Source organism: Ambystoma mexicanum, chromosome 7q (assembly GCF_040938575.1).
Source record: "Ambystoma mexicanum isolate Mex_15411 chromosome 7q, UKY_AmexF1_1, whole genome shotgun sequence".
NCBI classification, from domain to species: Eukaryota; Metazoa; Chordata; class Amphibia; order Caudata; family Ambystomatidae; genus Ambystoma; species Ambystoma mexicanum.
In genome coordinates this window covers 504,690,913-504,710,184 of record NC_090941.1, presented here as the reverse complement: position 1 = coordinate 504,710,184, position 19,272 = coordinate 504,690,913, and the positions used below count along the sequence as shown (strand labels likewise).

Sequence of the window (19,272 nt, the reverse complement as noted above, 5' to 3'; positions counted from 1 at the left end):
CACCACAACTGCTCGCTCAGCCAGCCTTTGATCTCGCCTCTACCCTGGTCTGATCACCACTGCATTACATTCAACATTATCACTTCTAAGGACCCTCAACAACCCTCCATCCCCCTCCCGGCTGCACTCTCATGCAGTTCGGAACTCCTCACCCACAACAACCTTTCTCAACATCTCAAGGTACCTGCCCTGCTACCTCCCTTTTCAAACGACCCTGAACCCCTTGCTAATGACTTCAAAATGGTCATATCCCAGGCCGTTGAACTGGTAGCACCTCTCTCCCTCAAAAAAGCAAACAAAAACAAGCACTGTAATGTGTGGTTCACCCACGACCTCTTGCAGATGCGTGGACTAAAAAAAACTGCTCTCACCACTTGGGTCAATAACCCGACTGAAGCTACCAGAACCGCTTTAAAAGCAATCTCTAAGCCATTACCAACGCCAAAGCCAAATCATACAATACCAGGATTACCAATGCTAAATCTGGAAGCCGTGAAATCTTTGCCATATTCAGAGAACTCGAGACCCCTTCTGCCCCGCTTTCACCAATTGTGAAGGACGAATCCTGGTGCAACTACATTCAGTCTGCCATGCTAAACAAACTAGAGACCTTACAGGCCAAAATCCTCACCCACCAAAGAGAGATCACCAAACTGGTTGTTAGTAGTCAAAGTACCCATACCTCCACAACCCACTCAAATTCCTCCCCTTTGTTCGACTTCAAAGATATGAGTGAATCAGAGGTCATCTCACTCCTCCAAACCATCAAACCTTCTAACTGCAAAGGTGATGTCTGCCCAGCACAAGTCATCAAGGACTGTGCCCCATCCCTAGCTCCGATCATCACGGCATTCATTAATGCCTCTTTTCGTTTACACACTAGGCCTACAGTACTATGGCACAAGGAAACACTGACCAAAGCTTTGTATTAAAAAGTAGATATATATTTATTTTTATACACTTCTAGTTAAACACATATATCACAGTTCTTAAAGCAAGTTAAATAAGTCATAGGAAAAATATACACACTCCCAAGTTAAATTGTAGACCAAGTGAACCAGAGTGAAAACTGAGCAAAACGGCACAGTGAAAACCACACACCAAGGGATACTTAAATTTCTCACAAGGGAGGGAAAGCACAAGTTGTATCGAAATAGCTTCTTACACACCCTATCAACACTTCCCATAAGCTTGTGAACCAGATTAAGCAAGACAGTGTATCAGTATAGGCAATACTTAAATGAAAACTGAGCAAAATGGCATTTCACAAGGTTTAGAAAGGGGAGGAAAGGGGTACTTATAAGAAGTAGGTGCATAAACACAGTTCTAGTTGAGAATCAATCTAAAGAAGGCAGGTCTAACAAATGTAGCCAGTGTCAGTGCTACAGGGAAAAGGGCACAGGAGCGAAATGTTCTTGTAGCTGCAGTCAAGTCTTTGGTTAACGATTTTTGGAAAGGTGGATGCAGAAGTTGAAAGACAAAGTTAAGAGATGGGGCGGCCAACCCAACAGGTAGGTAAAGGATTTAAAACACCTTTAACGCTACCGCGAAGAAAGGACGGCCTGGCGGAACAATGTACCTTTAAAATGAAAAAGTGACTCCTGCTGTGGCGGTTGTTCATGGTAGATCCTGCAGTTCGGGTGATCCAGCAGAGGAAGAGAGGCTCTTGTCGTGGAGGAAGGTTCGAGTTACTGCACTACCCAGGGATGAAACCAGCCGCGGTGTTGCCTGATGAATAAAAGGTACGCTCCTTTAAATCGCGGTCCGGGTGGGCTGGTGCCTGGCTATCCGGCCTCCGAGTACAGGGTATGGGAGATTCGACCAAGGCCAGTCCGGGAAGGCGATTGGCAAACTGGTTGGACCCACCAGCACAAGGGAAGAAGGCTCTTGCAGGTGAAGATCTTCTCTCGGCGTGTGGAGCAAAGTGGTGAGACGCTACAGCAGGACTTCCCCGGTGGTTCAGTCGTTGCAGATGTCTTTGGCTTCTCTCCTCTTCGGCTTCTAAGTTCCAGTGGCGACGTCTTTCTCTTCCAGTCCTCAGGACCCTGCTTTTATGCAAAAAGATTCCCATTCATACAGCCTAGCTGTCACACCCACAGTGGAGTGGTCATCCTGGCGGGAGACCCTCCAGCCTATCAGGATAGAGTGCGACATGGGTTGCTGAGGCAACCCTGTCCAGGGGGTCCTACTCCCTTTCCCTCACCATGGACCCACCCCAGACTCGGTGGCGCCGAAAGGAGGGCTTCTCGGCAGAAGCCCGCCAAACGGACGAACAAAGGATCCCCGACCTGGGTTAGGAGTTTAGAGAAAGACACAAGAAAGAATTTATATTAAAGTTCTGGCAAATAAAACCTACCGGAATAAAGTTAATATTAAAATACACCAGCGGTATGTTAGAGGCTGTCAGAAAAAGTGGTAGCCTCGAACAATGGGAAAATCCCATAGGAGAATATTTGCGGTTGAATATTTTTGGTAGTAACCACTGCCACCAGCCAGAGACTTTTGAAAGAGGGACTGTACGGTACGCTCTTGAAAATGAACCTAAGGGAAAAACTATTAACCCTTCCCAGTACTTCCATAGTAAGATGGGTTGTACTGGTTTAGTTCACAAAAATTGACTAGTAAAGTCAATGGGGACTTTACATGCCCTGGGAGACAGTATTCAGTCCCATGGTATGGAGTCTGTTTGGGGGTCGCTACGACACCCCTGTGTCACTGCACGGAGGGTGCTGTGTAACATGTGTGAATAAAGATGGTTCCTATGGAGGCGAGATAAACCCCATAGACATTAAACATAAAAATAGCCTAGAACACACATAGCACAAATGTCTAAGAGTGGGAAAAAGATTCTCACTCTTAGCAGGAGAAAAAAACAAACCCTTCAAATCCAGCAAAGCTGCTGGGGGACTCTATGGGTAAGGGAAATTAGCCATAAAATGAGAATTCTCCCTAACAATGCCTCATTTCCTCCTTCTCCCCAAACTTCCAGTGCTATGCAGACGGCGCACAACACTTCCTACTGACGCCCTTGCACCCTCCTTCATCCCTGACTTGCCTCTCTGCCATCCAGGCCTGGTGCACTTCTAATGATCTCTGCCTCAATGCCAGCAATACTGAGATCCTCCCTATTGGGACCCCTGCACCCTACTTCTCCCCTTCTCTCTGACCTTCCTCCATGGGTCCTCCCCCTGCTCCCTCCCCGGAAGCTAGGAATCTGAGTCATCTTCGACTCCTCTCTCCTTCCTCCCTCATACTCGAGACATTGTCAAGATGTCCCACTTTCAGCTCTTCCTTCTGAAAGGAATTCTACCTTTCCTCACCTTCCCTCAGAGACTCAATGTTACCAGGACTCTAGTTCTCTCCAGACTTGACTTCCTCTTCAAGTAGGGATTTAAATGTTTACCTGTGTCCACTCTGCAACCCCCCCCCCTCCAGCTAATCCAGAATAGAGCAGCTAGACTTATCCTTGGCCTCAAGCCCAGGGACTGCATCTCTACTGCCCTACAAAGTCTCCACTGGCTCCCGATCGCAGCATGGATTAAATTCATATCCCTCTGCATCATCCAGAAGGCTATCTGGGGCTGGGGCCAACTCTATCTGCAACTCTTTCTGACCAGATAATCCCCCTCTAGACACCTGCATTCCTCTGGCACCGACTTCTTGCGTGTGAAGCGGTTTGCTAAACGGAGAGCAGGTGGTCATTGGCTTTCCTTAGCAGGCTCCCTTCTTTGGAATCGCCTCACCCTCTCTTTTCGCCTTGAACAGGATCACCTTAAGTTTCGGGAAAGCCTTAAGATCTTCCTCTTCTTTCACTCCCTCTCTCCCCTGCTAATCACACAGTAGCTTGCCTGAAGTGCAGGCACCTTATTGAATTGAAGTTAATCATTTATTAGACGCTCCAAACAAACCCAATCGTATCTGGGTGCAGCTGGAACATACAGGGGTCAACAGAGGGTCAACCACCTAGGATACTACCATATTCCGCAAACCCTGATACCCAAGCGAACTAGTCAGTTTACCAAGTTTACCAAATTTAACAGAACAGATACATCTTCAGAGCTTTCCGAAAAGCAATGTTTTTAATGCTCAAATTTCTATTGGGAGCTTATTCCAAAGCTTTGGACCATATATTCCAAATCTTCGGTCACCCCCAGACACATTTGGAAGGCGAAACTTGCAGCAACGACTGATCACGTGAGCAGCGCTGGCGATATGGTATTTAACAATTAACCTCTTCCACAAGATAGCTGGGATAACATTTAAATACCACGCAGAGGATTATAAAATGATCCGCTTCTTCGCTGCAAGCCAATGCATCTCTGGGGCCCTGACCTCCCACTTTCATCTCAGCTACTGTCCAGCCTCTGCACTTGCTTTGGCTCACCCTCCCCTTGGAGGTTGCACTTACCCTTTCTTCATAGCACTTCACCTGCTGCTCACCATGAGCACCACAGCCCCTATCCCATACCACTGTCCCCTGAACTTGCACTTTCTGAACCATTGCAAGGCATAGTAGGTTTGTCTTACCCTCCCGCTATCGTCTTTGGTTTATTCAATTATTATTCTTGTAATTACATTTTCTTTCATCCCCTGTGCCCTCCCTGTTGCCCTGTGGGCACTTTTAAGCAGTATGTGCTTCCTGTGTAAGCGCCTAACAAGTGAACACTAAATAACATAAACAGGACACACAGAGCAGTGATTGACAACATTGTGCATCTCAATTAAAAGAAATCATCCAGGACTCGAAGGAGTTTGCTGTTTCTGGGGATAGCCTTGAATGCAACCATCTCAGAGGTGAGACCCTCAGAAGAGCAAATCCAGAGCATTGTTGCCAAGATTGAATCTTTGTCACCAAAGATAGCAACTTCAGTCAGAACATTGAAGTCCCTCTGTACATGCAGATGCTCCATGCGCCCATAGTTTCTGGACTCTGTCTGGCCACTGGGAGGACAGAATTCCACTTACTGGTATGTTCTACAAAGGTGATCTTTCATGTTGGAATAAGAGCAATGTCAGAAGAGGGTTGCCTTTCACAGATCCCCACACTGTCATGATCTCTGCTTCCAAAAGGTCAGGGTTTTCCCAACTCCCTTGGAAGCAGATCCATAACCCAGGTTCCGAGTGCCAACCAGTCCCAATTGGGACCTTTTGGACCCAGTCCTGGCGCCAGTGGCACCAGGCTCATAAATATGCCCAGTCCCAGCGCTGGAAGCGCCGGGCTCATAATGCTTGGGTGGACTTACCTGCAGCAGACCATGCTGCTTACTTGCCTGCCAGTTAAGCCTCTGATCCTCTTCTGTTTGGAACTACTTTTCCTGTTGGGTGGGGCAGGAGCCACTCCCTAGATTCAGAACACTGGAACTCTTCTGGAAAGCAGGAACTCTTTTCTTACCTAGGCGTGGCTGTGGAAGGAGACACCTAAGCACTACAGGAGGCTATTTAAACCACACCCGATGGATGAATCTTGCTTTGCGTTATTCTGCATCCTCAGCAGCAGAACGCTCATCGTGTCTTCTGCATCTGATCCTGGGCCTAAGGAAAAAGGCTTACCATTCTGAATCCAGTCTTCAGCAACACCTATAAAGACGAGAAAGAACAGGTTAGCATTGCGGTCTTCAGTGACAGCTCTTCACTTACCTGGTCCATCGGCTGTCACCAACGCCTCGCGCTGCATTCCGGCATCTGAAAGACAAAAGCTTACCAACTCTTCGCACGCTCCGGAGGCCTTCGGCGCTGCATCCCGCATCTGAAAGACAAAACAGGGTGCGTTTAAAGACATTGGGGAACTTTAATACTCACGTGCCATTACTCCTTTCCACATCTAACCCAGTGGGTATTCCGGCACCCTGCAGCCGCCCCGAACTTGTACCTGCAAAATAAAAAGACAGTTAGAGCGCATCGTGAAGCAGGCAACAAGCGCTTACTTACGTGCTTCCAGGCGCTTCTATTCATCACACGGGCTCCATCTTCAACTCACTTCAGCCCGCCATCCACCATCGCCGGAACCCTGCAAAACAAGAGACATCATTACTAAAGACTAAAGACATTAGAATTACTCGAAACTTACCGTTCGTGCAGTAAACGACGGACAGCAGTCCTCTGAAGTCAAGAGGCCTGCTCCCCTTATCCAGTGAAGAAACTGGTTACAGCACCCTGCCTCGAGGCAGATGGAGAGCACGGCGTTCACTTACCTAAGACATCTTACCCTTCGAGCCAGACATACAGTGCACAGAGGTCCAGCCCAAAGAGCCAGCCGTGTGTTACACATCACCTTTGAAGATACGGTATACGCCCAGTCAAGACCGGCGCCTCTACGGGAATCAGGTGAGCGTTACACACACTGGGGGTGACAGTGACAACTGATGTGTCCATGGGCGGCTTGAGTCTCGTCATGGGAGACATTCATGTCAGAGGATTTTGGTCGATAAAGGATAAAAAGCTACATATAAATGTATTGGCGCTCAGCAAGAGACACTGTGGGAATCCTTCAAGGTGGTAATGAGCGGGGAAGCAATTGAGAAGATGGGGTGGGGGGGGCGGTATATGGAAGGACCTGTTGCGTAATATATCTAGCACGGATGCGCATATTGAAGCGCTAGCAGGGAAAGAGGAACAAACCGTGGTTTACAGATGTTGACTGAGCTCAGGCAGGATTGCATTGTAGTCTGGGAGCGATTGGGCAAGCATGATTATGGTAAATGGTGAAAGTTTGAGACTGGGGATAAATCAGGAACACTGCCTGTCCCGTGCAGAGGAGAGGAGGAGCATGATGAGTTCCATTAAGGACGAGTGCTGGGAGGAATGTAGGCCCCAACGTGAGATCATTGCAGTCTTCCTCTGCTTTTGCCAGCACTATGATGCTGGGAAGGAAGGTAACGCCAGGGATCTGGATGAAGTTTGGATGAAAGTTGACCTGCCCCATTTGGAGGAGGAGCGGCTAGAGCTTACTGACGCTCTGTTCATGGTAGTGGAGTTGCGGGCATCTATATTCATGCTGCCCTCAGGGCAAGACGCTGGGTGTGGACGGGTTCCCAGCAGAATTGTACAGAAAATTAATGGTTGAACTTGCGCCACCCCTATTGCAGACGCTAGAGCAGGCATATGAGGCGGGCCTGCTGACGGCGAGCTTTCAAGAATCCATCATAGTGCCGATACTGAAACCGGGCAAGCCACCGATTCAGTGCTGATCGTACAGACTTCTCTCGATGACCAACCAAGACTGCAAAATTCTCGCTGCAATGTTGGCAAATAGACTGAGGGGTGTCATCGCCTTCTTGATACACTCTGATCAAATTGGTTATGTCCCTGGGAGGAACACATTCTGGAAATTGCGCAGGTTGCGTCACGTAATTGATCAAACCAAGGGGGAGGAGGTGGAATATGCTGTGGCCTCGATTGATGCTATAAAGGCATTTGACTCAGTACGATGGGATTGGCTGCACGCTGCAGCGCTTTGGAGTGGGCCTGTGCTTTGCGCGATGGGTTAATTTAGTTGTATAAAAGCTGTTGGCACGAGTGAAGAATGGGAGACACATTTGAGAAGTGTGGGAATTGCTCGCTCTCCCCTCTGCTGTTCATCTTGGCGCTGGTACCGCTGGTGGCCTTTCTCAGGGCAGACTTCAGACATGCATGTGGTCTGGCTGTACGCGGATGACATGTTGCTCTACATACAGTATTCGGAATCCAATCTAACTCCTATACTTGGAGTACTAGATGGCTTCACAAGGCTGTCTGGCATATGCAAAACAAAATCGAAACTGTTAGCCTAGTGACACTGGGGCAGCAGCACCTACCGCATCTGGGAATACAGTTGGCAGTGGACTCCTTTCGATACTTGGGTGTGGACATGTATCATGATCCCAGAACGGAACATGAGGCAAACACATTGAGGGAGCACTGCAGTGTTGAGAAATCCATGCAATTTTGACAGCGGCTCCCGCTATCGATAATGGGCCGCACAGCACTACTCAAAATGGTTGTGCTACCACGCCGGTTCTGTCACTTTGTGAATATACCGTATGAGATCCCGAGACTATTCTTCTGCAAACTTGATTCGGTGGTGAGAGGGTTTATCTAGGGGTTGAAGGGGATGTGCCCAATATCGTTGGGCACTTAGGAAGGGACTACAGAGGGAGGGAGGCGGTGGGGGGGTAATTTGGCTGCCGTATTTTAACGCATACTACCTGGCCGGACAACTGCAGTTCGTAGTGACCTAGCTGGCAGACAAGGTGTTAAGGAGAATTCTCCAGAATGGCTAATTTCCCTTACCTACTGAGTCCCTCTGCAGCTTTGCTGGATTTCTAGGATTTATATTTTTCACCTGGTAAGAGTGTGCGCTTTTTTTCCCACTCTTTACAAGTGTTTTGCTGTGTGTGTTTCTACCATTTGTGTGATCTTGGGCTACGGAGCCTCACCTACTCCATGGGCCTCATTTTTACTGTGCGTTACACAGCACCTTCAGTGCAGTGACACAGGGTTGTATTTTAGACTTCCCACATATGACTCAATTTTCTGGGGCTGACTACTGTCCCCCAGAAAAGATGCCATTAACTTTATTTAGTCTCTTTAACCACAGACCCAGTACACCCCATCTTACATGGAGTATTGGAAAGGGTTAATAATTATCCCTTTTTGTCTGTCCCTCTTGGAGCGCTGTTTTGCTCCCTTTTCATCAAGACTTGACTGGTGACAGTGGTAACTACCCTATTTTTTCTACCGCAGTTACCTTAAATGACCCTGGTGTTTTAGGCTATTTTGGTAGCCTCGAACTTAAACCCGCTTGACCTTATTGATTTTAACATTACTCCGGCTGGGTTTATTCACCATTTCTTTTTTTATAAAAGTCTTTCTCGTGTTTTACTCTGCTGGCGAAACCAGGTTTGGTTCCTTTGTTTGCCGTCTTTTCGCAGGCTTCTGCACAGAAGCCCTCCTTAAGGCCCCTCAAAGTCTGGGTAGGCAGGATGTGAGGGAGGGGACTTAGGACCCCTGCCATGGGTTCCCTTGGTAACACAAGTCGCACTCCTGTTTGATTGGCTGGGTGACTGTCCTTGCCAGGACAGCCACCCTGCTGTGTGATTGACTGCCAGGCTGTGTGAATGGGGGAAAACTGCATAAAAAGCAGTTCTCTGGGACTGGAAAGGCAGAGTCGCCACTGGAATGAAAGCACCGACAAGGAGCTGATGGAAGAGGACCCCTACAACGATTGAACCGCCGTGTGAAGCCCTGCTGCAGGTCCAAATCTTCAACTCCAACGACACGAGAGGATCCTCCAGGAATCTTCTTCCCTTGAGCTGGTGGGACCAACCAGTTCGCCCAAACTTCAAGCCAGGACCCCTCCTCTGGTCGAATTCGCTGTACAGAGCTCTACAGTGGGCCAGATAGCCAGGAAGGTCGGACCCTGCTTGGGTTTTAAGGAGCGCACCTTGCTTTGCTTTGCTGCTGGTTTCTTCCCTGAGTAGTGCAGGACCCTCCAGTCTTCCTAATTCTTGACAGCCCGACAGTCGCTTCAGGAACCGTGAGCCTGCAGGAACTACCAGGAATGTCCGCCTCAGCGACAGCTCCCTCTCCGTTTTAAGGTACTGTGCAAATCCGTTTGTTTCGTTCAGCCGCAGTGAAAGTGTGTGAAATCTTTTGCCAATCCGAGGGCTTGTCCTTCTCTTCTTTTAACACTAACTTTTCTGCCGACCAACTCGTGGCACAAACTTGACCGCGAACTACCCTGAACTGTATAATCCTGAGCAAAAGACTTTTGTCCTATTGACTTTGGCCCTAAGCCTTTTCTAACTGATTCTATCACTGTAGTTCCTCTTGCACAATTGCCCTGAGTGCTTACCTGTTGGTGTGGCTCAATTTCTACCCAACCTTATCTTTCCCTCCCTTTTAAATTGCTAGAGTGCCATTTTGCTCCCACTTCATTTGTGAGCTTAACTTGTCTGGAACTTATTGGGAGCGGTGTGGTGTATTAAGAGTGTGATTTGTAGACTGCTTTACTTTAGTGAAATGGCATACAACTGTTGAGTGAATAAATATATATTTTACATGGAAACCTTGAGTCAGTGTTTGCCTGAATCATAGTAATTGCTGTCCTTTGTGTAACTATTTCATACTGCTCACTTACTCTTGAGATATGTCTGGCTGCTCAGCCACTGCTACCACTTTTTCTGTGTAGTACAGGTTTATACCAAAGGGGAATTTGTGCTGCCCCTTGTAGTCTTAATTGTGTGTAGTGTTCCCAAAAGGTACTGCATATAATTCTGCTTAACACAAGGTCTCCCTGGACACTGAGCTGCTGCAGGGCGACGTAACAGTTTTACCTGAGGAAGGTGTTCTGGGTGAGGGGAGTTGGTCGGGTGGGGACCTCTGCCCTGGTCATATTGGGCACAGAGTTGTAGAATAAGCTATGGAGGTTGGCGGGTACAAATACCTACATTTCCCCGAATGGGAACTCTTCAAATTAGTTCTTCTTTGAATTTGGTAGGGTAAGTGATTACATTAAAAAAGATAGATGGGGGTGGGGGTATGGGTACAGGTTAAGGTAGGGGTAATTGGGGAAAGTGTGGGGGGTGGGAGGATCTCCTGCCCATAATAAAAAAAAAAATTGATGGCTGCTCACCCCTTGGATCTCCCTCAGACCCTTCTTGACTGTTCGTCTCTCTCGTTCGGGTTCACTATGGCTTTCTACACAATCGTCTTTGTGACTTTCATTAATCTTAATGTATTTTTAGAATGTTCCCTATGGACCTCCTTTGGTCGGGTTCACTTGTCAACACACTGTATTTTGGGACTTTAGACTTCGCCCCCTCTATCGGCATCCCTCGTTTGGGTTCACTCTTGGGTCTTTTCCATTCCACTCTTACGATGCAGGATGCACTGCCCTTGACTTCAGTCATCTGTCGGTCAAAGACTTTCGACTGTACAGAGAATTTTACAATACCCCTGTATGACAACATTGACCCCTCTTTTCGCCTTTCCCAAGGCCTTCTGGTTTCGGTAGTTTCAATACTCGGATCATCGCCCAGAGTTTGCTAAGTGAGCACCCACTTGGTGCCAGACTACTTTGTTGCTGGTTTTCCCCCTTTCACATCAATAGTTTAACATTTCATAGTTCAATTAGCCCTTTGCTACTTTTCTTTCAACACATTTCGGTTTCTTATCGACTCGCCCCTTGACTCACCGGCTGTGTTGAACCGCTTGGCTTTCTTTCTGTCTGGGGTCAAGCTTGGTACTTTGGTGACGAGCGTCTCTCCGCGGCTTGGTTATCAGAGGAGGGTCTTGTGTACCATTGACATCTGCTGCAGCACACGTGTGCTATTGTTCAGTCTTATAATTCCTTCTGCACAGGTTTCACGGGCCTTGGTCGGAAAGGGCAAGGTTGCTTCTCTCCATGTCACGCTCTCGGTATGCGCTGTCTTTCTCCTGCTCTTGAACTGCTGTGCTGAGTTAGCTCCCTGGCTGCGCGGTCTGCCTTGCTAGTCGTGTGCTCTTGTGCTCCACCATTTATCCTTGTGGGGAAGGGAAAGGGCCGTCGGGTGTGTGTGGTTCGGGTCGATTGCCTGACTTTTCCTGACTGGTGTTGGGACATGCCAGGTAAATAGCTTGAGTGTTAGTTCGTTCTTCATAGTGTGCGAAAGTGTTCATGTCGGAAAAGGGGTGGCGGGGTAAACTGTTTGTGTATCCTATGTGGTAGGTTGGGGGAAAGTTGTCGGAAGAAGGGGGACTTTGCGTCTCACCCATCGGTGTGCCACTTCCACTCCCCGGGGACCCCCCATCGAGGTGATCCTCCATCACTAGTCTACCCCCAAGAACTGGATCCAATAGCTATGGCTGTGTCCTTGCCACCTGGATGACAGACCCCCGGGACTAGTCGCGTAGACCCCTTCAGCTTTCTCAGTTGCCAGCACTTCACCTAGGAGAGTGAGTGAGAGAGAGAGGGAGATTTAAGCTCTGTCTGTGCAGCAACTGTATATAATATTCTAGAAAAACAAAATACTTCTCCATACCAGTCCAAAATTCATGCCCAAGGTGGCATCTTCATTCCACTTACACAAACATCTGGTGCTAACAGTTTTCTTCAATGCCCCTATAACGCCGGTAGAAAGATCCCTGCATTCATTACACATCAGAAAAGTGCTAAAGAACGAAATCGATCGCAGTAGGTTCTTTTCTCAATCTACTCAACTGTTTATAGCCTTTACCAATATCATCGGGTCTGAAGGCTATAAAGGGGTGTTCAAGGCCTCTAGCTTCAGGTAGTTATCAGCCTACTTTACCTTTTGCAATGTTAAATTGGTTGGCTGCTTCTGCGAAGGCTGAAGGTGCTCTGAGGAACCAGGAGTGAGACAACTACACGGAGGACACCTGATGATTGCTATACATTTTTATTTAATAATAAAGGGGTTGGAAAAATGCCTCATTATCCCTACTAGAAGAGGAATTTCCCACCTCAACCAAAACTAATGGTCTGTCAGGTGTCGAGATGTGCAAAGCAAAATGTCCTGTGTCTGAAATCCTATCCTAGCCCTCTCATTCTAAAAACAAACTCTACTGGGGTATGGGTCTTCCCCACTGTGACTATGAAGACACTGATTCCAATGAGGATTACCCTGCTCCCCTCGCTTGGCAATCCGTTCAATCTTTCAGGTTTTTCTTTGTCTTAGCTCTGGCGTCCCATCCTTCTATCTGGGCTCTCCGGTCTCACAGCCCACTCATATGCATTTGTGTACTTACCTCTGTATCTGCTAGACTCGAGCGGCTTTCCCCAGTCAGCGGCATGGAGTGTTTTCGATCCTCGCATCGTAACAAAGCCTGTCTTGACTTCCCGTTCCCACTGCTACTTCCTTCTTCTGGCGATCACGCTGCCCACCTGTACCAGCTCCTTACATGGCCTGTCTTTAGGCGGCTTCTCGTCTTTTCTCGTTGGCAGTGTTCTCCAGCTCTCGTTCCCCTCTGCTTCCTGGTCTGCCCGACCAGCCAGGAGTGCTTGGGTCAGCTCTTGTTCTCACCGCTTCCACTCGGCTGCCTTCACGTTACTCTCCCAGATTCGGACGCCATCCGCTCTGCACCGCAACCTGCGTTTTCTGTTTGTTTTCAAGTCGGCACTTGGAAAAAGAAGGTCCCTTCGGTTCTCAGCTGCGGGTGATTTATACTCCCGCCTACCGGCTGGGAGATGTGTTGCACCAATGACATTCTTCAGACACTAGACTGCGAATTATGGTTCACAATCTCCCTTATGGCACTCCTCTTCTTCGTCTCAGTACATGCTGCTTTACTAGGTGTAAAATATTCACTAGTTCTGGCTGCAGCTTTTGCTGGACGTTGTAGGAAACTATCACAATATGCCATAAAGGCATGGGGAATGGAGGGGATATCTCTAAAATGAAAGGGGGGGAAATACCATGTCTCATCTGACGTCTGTCCATCCCTCTGAGGTCGCCTCTCCTCATGTGATCCTCCCTCGAATTGCCATCCCCAGGGTTAGGAGAAGACTGAGCAGCAGAAAGAGCCTTCCTTTTCATCCTCTGTCAGGTGTCTGCTGTACTGCTTTGTAATCTATCAACAAGTGAACCTATGAATGATCCAATGCTAGATAAGGAAAAAATGTACTTGTAATTATGGCTCTCTGGTAATGTTATCTTTAAAAGATGTACGTATATCCCTCCTATCAACTCTGCATGATACTTGATACTTTACACTGTCTGTGTGTTTATATGAATTGGCCTTGTTAATGTACCATATAGAGTTTTTCTACCCTGACTGGCAATATTGAACAGCATGTGAATCTATGAAAGATACCAATGCTGAAGAACCTTAGTTACAGATCAGTAAATGTTTCTCTATCATAGTTTTGCCTGATAAATACCTATTAAAGGTATATCCAAAAGCCAACACTATTCGGTTTTACAATGCCTGTTGAGTTGTTATATTGCTGGGATTATAAGCCATGTGTTTCAGATGGTATGTCACTTGAAACAATGGCTCCCTTGGAAGTCATTACATGCATCAATGAAACATTAGCTGCTGCTTCCTGTCTGTGTTAGGTAAACAAAAGTGCATTGTACAAAATGGTCTCAACCACCATATTTTTTAAAGGCTATTTCCTGAGGTGACACTGTTGCTTACTTTGTTAAACAAAGAAAATCATGCATGCGAGTGGCTTTGCAAGGAGCATCCAAATTAGTGAACCTACATAACCCCACATATTTAACATCTTTAAACTGTTTTGTTGAGTGACAGTCTTCTCTTCAGCATCAAGCATTCCATTCACATGCTCCCAGTATGTAAAATCAGTTTAAAGAAAGTCAATTTTCATAGAAAATTTGAATGTTGTAGTGGTGATTTTTTTTTTTTTTTCTGTTTTTAATTTCAGGTGAAACACGTGCATTTGAAAACATTTCTTCCCTTCTTGAAGTGTATGCCAGTTTTAGATTCAAATGGATTTCCAGAGGTAATTTAAATGTTAAGTTATGTGAACATTTGTCAAGCACTGACTCTTTACAGCCACATCATAGGTAAGCCATTGTAGCACTTCAAGCTGTCTACAAGTGCATTTGTGTACAGGTCTGGGTTTCTGGCTAACAGTAGCCTGGCGTACCATGAAATGTTATTAGGTCTTATCTGTCACAACCTCTGATGTTAAGAGCCCTCTTGGCACTTTGGATCCTCTAACGGGCAGGTTTTCGAATGTTTAGTAGAATAGATGGCGGCAACGATTACTTTTGCTTAGGCACTGGTGCGAGAAAGACTGAAGAAACCATGCTTTGCTGCAGGTAATTACGTTGGGAAATGTGTGGCAATGAGAGGCAGATCAGAGAAACTGTGATGTGCTTTAGGTGAAAGTCTGCATGTTAATAAATGTATGCTTTGTGTTGCAGGGTGATATTCATGGATGGTTAGGTTACGTAATGAGGACAGGTGCCTGAAGACAGCAGCCTGTGTGACTGTAAGCCTGGGTTGGCAACAGGCAGCTTGGAGTGTCCTAGTCGAAGAGAACCCGAGGTTGTAAAGTGTGTTTATATTTCAAGAGTTGAGTGACAGGAGATGGATGGTGTGTACTAATAAGAGGTTGAAAGTTCACAGAATAAGCTTGCAAACATGGCATACATTCACAAATGTAGCATACCGTTGCAAGCATCACATATTGCAAACATTTGTTACAAGCAATTGAATGACTTGCTGTAATACGGCAAACATTGCATGTGGTTTGATGGCGTGACCTTCCATATGCATATTTACTGATTAAGCACCCATGGACTTTTTTGATGGAGTCCTGTTTATAAGTGCCCAAACTGTGGCCAGTGCACTGGCAATGGCAAATGCAAGTAAGTGGGAGGTTTGATTGTGCTGTAAATAATTGCGCTGGAGTGGAATTATGGTGCGCTCTGAGGGTATGTGCTAGGGAGTGGCTGCATAGTTGAGGTGACTGGGTGGATAAACATAGGTATACCAGTTGATGTAGGTAATCTAATAAGATATTGAGTCCTTGTTTGAACGGGGCTGAGGCATTTGCGGAGATGTGATTGAAGGTATGAAAAAGAAGATGTAGAGGGCGGAACGGGAACATAGCAGAGAGGCGACTAGTTCAGATGGGGATAAAAGTTTTCAAGCTACAAGCTACATGCAAACAGCACATCATTTCTTACTTGCCCATAGTCCATTATCATTTGCTAGCGGCGAGTGGAAATGTTGCTAGGAAGGGGCAGGAGTAAACTGAGAAGTGAGTCTGGGGGAAATACGGGCAGATGGTGCACTGTAGGAGGTTGAGCTGTTGCAATGCAGGTTAGGATGGAAGGTAAGGATAGAGGAAGAGATGAGGCTGATATGTGGAAACAACCGAATGGAGAGAAGGGATGACACCTGAGATGATCTGCATGATGCGAAACCTGTGTGGCATGTGTATATGTAGATATTACATTTGGTGGCATTATGCAGTTTGAGGAATGAAGAAATGGTGTGAAATTTTATGGATGGAGTAAATGGTATATGTGAAGGCATTTTAAATGTGTTGTCCTTAAGAGTGTGTGGGTTGGTTGTGTAAACTCAAATATTCCATTCATTTGATGGCAAAGAAATGCAGAGGCCGTAATTGACATCAAATGCATTCAATACCCGAATTTACACAACCAACCCACACACTTTTTAGTACAGTGTCAAAAATTGCAGCAATTGTGGCCTCTGCATTTCTTTGCCCCACCACTAGACTTGGAGTAGGCGGTGCGCTGAATAGTTTACATCAAGCAGAGCAAACAGTATTATTACTTCAATGGATTGCATCCTTCCACAGATTCCTCATCTTGATAGATCATCCTCTCAGCATCCTCTGTCTGGAAAGATTCAACAGGTGGAAACAAAAATCACAGGAGGCAACCAGGGGGGTCAGTTTTCTCCGACTCCCCAAGTACTCGCATGTCCTAGGTAAAATAAACTGGTCCACCGGGTGGGTGGTGATTTTCATTTAATGCCATCAACCCCTATAAATCTCCTATCTTGGAATGTGGCAAGAAGAGCAAGAAAGACGATTTATATTGGCAGCAGTTTTTGAAAAAAGTCTAAATGATCTGCCTTCAAGAGACATGGCTCTTGCAATTGTAAGAGCTACACGGCTATAAAGCATTTAGCTCTCTTGCAAGGAATTCGAAAAAAGGCAGGCCAAGTGGGAGTTTGCTGACATGCTTTAAAAATGCATTAATTGGAGCTAAAACTTTAATCCAGTCAGCATCACCAGATATTTGAACTGTAAAATGGGATGTTGATGCTCAAAATGTCCTTGTTGTTGTTAATATTTAACTCAGACCTATAGGAAGCTATAGGTGTTTTATTAACTCATTTTGAAGAGCTAGAAAAAATGAGGTATTTGTGTATCGCTCAACAGTTACATATTGTGCTTGCAGGCAATTTCAATATGCAGCTAGAAATAGTTGAAGAGTGCACGTTTCTATATAAGGACTATGACGAGCTATGAGGGATGCCTTTGTCGCATAGTCAACCCTATACCCCTCGGATGGCTTTTTCCGATATATTAGTTCGGGAGATCATGACTATGTGGGTGTAGGGCCTATAATGGCAGGTTCTCCTGTGATATCCTGCTGAGGCCTACATATATTTCAGGGAATCTTAAAAACCCATATTGACTATATTTTATTACATATAGAAAGTTGGAGGCTGGTAGCTGACTTGCAATTTATTCAAAGTATTGAGAAACCATGACCCCCTTGTTTTACCTCTTAGCCTGTCTGTGAAACCCCCGCAAGCCTTGAAGGATGGGGGCAGGTGGATGATCCCCTGGCAAGTATTGGTTGAAAAGAATTGGATTGGTAGATTGTACTCACGGTTAGTACTGCTGCTTGAATCTCTTACAGCAGGGATTGGATTATCATCTAGTAACTTTTGGCAGCGGCTGGTATGTGTGTTTAAATCCGATTTTGACTAAACCAAGCGCTATACGGGTGGCAAGTACTTTCTCATACCTGGTGATTTGATCGGGAGTGCCACCAAAAGAAGTCTGAATTATTATCAGTTGTGAAAAAGAAAGAGTGCAGGGGTTCAGAGGAATTAAGATTAGCCAGACATAAATATAAAACCCTACTGGTGTAAAAGAGGGAGATGTTCTGCAAGAAGAAATGGGAGGACTTCATTTAGTAACTAGAGAGAAAATATATCCGCTTTCTGGAAGATGGTCTCCATGCATACTAAGCTGCTGACTTGCTCTGTTTTGCCAAATATCCCAGAGGAAATTGGGCTTTCCCATTTCAGTACACTTTATCAGAACCCTGACGTATTGACTAATATTGAACCCACGGAATGAGAGGTTTTCTTGTCACATTATGTGTTGGACATCTCTCTACAGGAGATGGAAGAAGCAATTCTATCGCAGAAGAAGGGTAAAGCGCCAGGGCCAGATGCAATACCTGGAGAGCTTTTAGTACGGAAGTAGGAATATGGTGCCATGTTTTACAGCATGTTTTTAAATATTATGAGTCCCCCACCTTGTCCCCGAGTCCTGGCGAGGTGCAACCATAGATGCTATTTTTAAAAAAGGGGATAAGAGTGACCCCCAAAACTATAGATCCATATCCTTAATTGACTTGGTGTCTAAACTCTACCAGAAAATTCTACTAAAAAGTTTGGAGGTCCGGATGTCTTAAAATAATGTACTTTCAGATCTGCAGGCAGGTTTTAGACCAGGCATTGGTCCGGTGGATCAAGTTTTTACGCGCTCCTTACTCTGTGATGAATACGTGAGACTTTGAAATCAAAAGCTGTTTTGGGTATTCATTGATCTGCAAGCAGCTTTTGACTCGATCTCTAGAATAAGGCTATGGCTGTATTTGCTTCAATTGGGGATTCCCGTTAACCTTTTAGCAGCCATACGCAGTTTGCATGTAGACACTTATGCACTTGTGCATACTTTTTAGGTGAAGGTCTGTCCAAACCTTTCCCGGTCTCTAAGGGTGTCAAGCAGGGCTGAATAAATGGACGGAGTGAATTAAGGGGATGGAAGGAATGAATCGAACGAACGAACGAACGGACGGATGGATGGATGGATGGATGGAACAGAGGGAATGGACGGAACAAATAAACGAACGGAATGGATGGATGGAACAAATGAACAAACTGGATGGATGGATGGATGGATGGATGGATGGATGGATGGATGGATGGATGGATGGGACGGGATGGATGGATGGATGGAACGACGGAACGAGTGGACGGAACGGTCGGGAGGGACGGAACAAGTGGGCGGGAGGGACGGAACGAGTGGGCGGGAGGGATGGAATGAGTGGGCGGGACGGACGGAACGATGGTGCCGGATGTTACGCTCACCTGGTATCTAAGGGGACGTCACCAAGCCTTGGTTGGATGATTTGCACTCTCGAACCCTCTCCCGATCCCTTAGTAAGGCCTCTGGTTAAAGATGGGTCTTAATATTGTAAAAAGTGGATTCTCCGTCCTGCTCCTCGTGGCAGGGGCGCGTAGATGTGGGGGGCGAGCAGCGACCAAGTTACTTCAATGGTACAAGCCCCCCTGTGGGAATCCAGGCCTGCTGCGACTCCGTAGGTTTTCTGTTTTACAGTCTTTATATGCAGTTCTTATGTTCCTCTTAGTTCGAATAATAATGTCTTGCTTCTTTCCTTTTAGGTATGGAAAGGTATTTTGGTGTTCTCATGCAGTTTGAAAATGAGCATGGGCCGGTAGGCGAAAGCGCGGTGTGCACGATGCTGTCCGGTGAGTAATGCGCAATGCGCGGTGCTGTTTCGCCTTTTATATTGCTAACCT

At 46.4% G+C, this 19,272-nt stretch overlaps 1 protein-coding gene across 3 annotated transcripts in view; it reads left to right on the top strand.

The window, feature by feature from the left end:
* RB1 (RB transcriptional corepressor 1) overlaps nt 1-19,272 on the top strand; it is a 2,466,185-nt gene that overhangs the window by 437,085 nt on the left and 2,009,828 nt on the right. For all 3 annotated transcript variants that reach the window (XM_069639386.1, XM_069639387.1, XM_069639388.1), the window contains exon 9: nt 14,366-14,443. In XM_069639386.1, the coding sequence (XP_069495487.1) occupies nt 14,366-14,443 (78 nt within the window). The remainder of the gene's footprint in view (nt 1-14,365; nt 14,444-19,272) is intronic.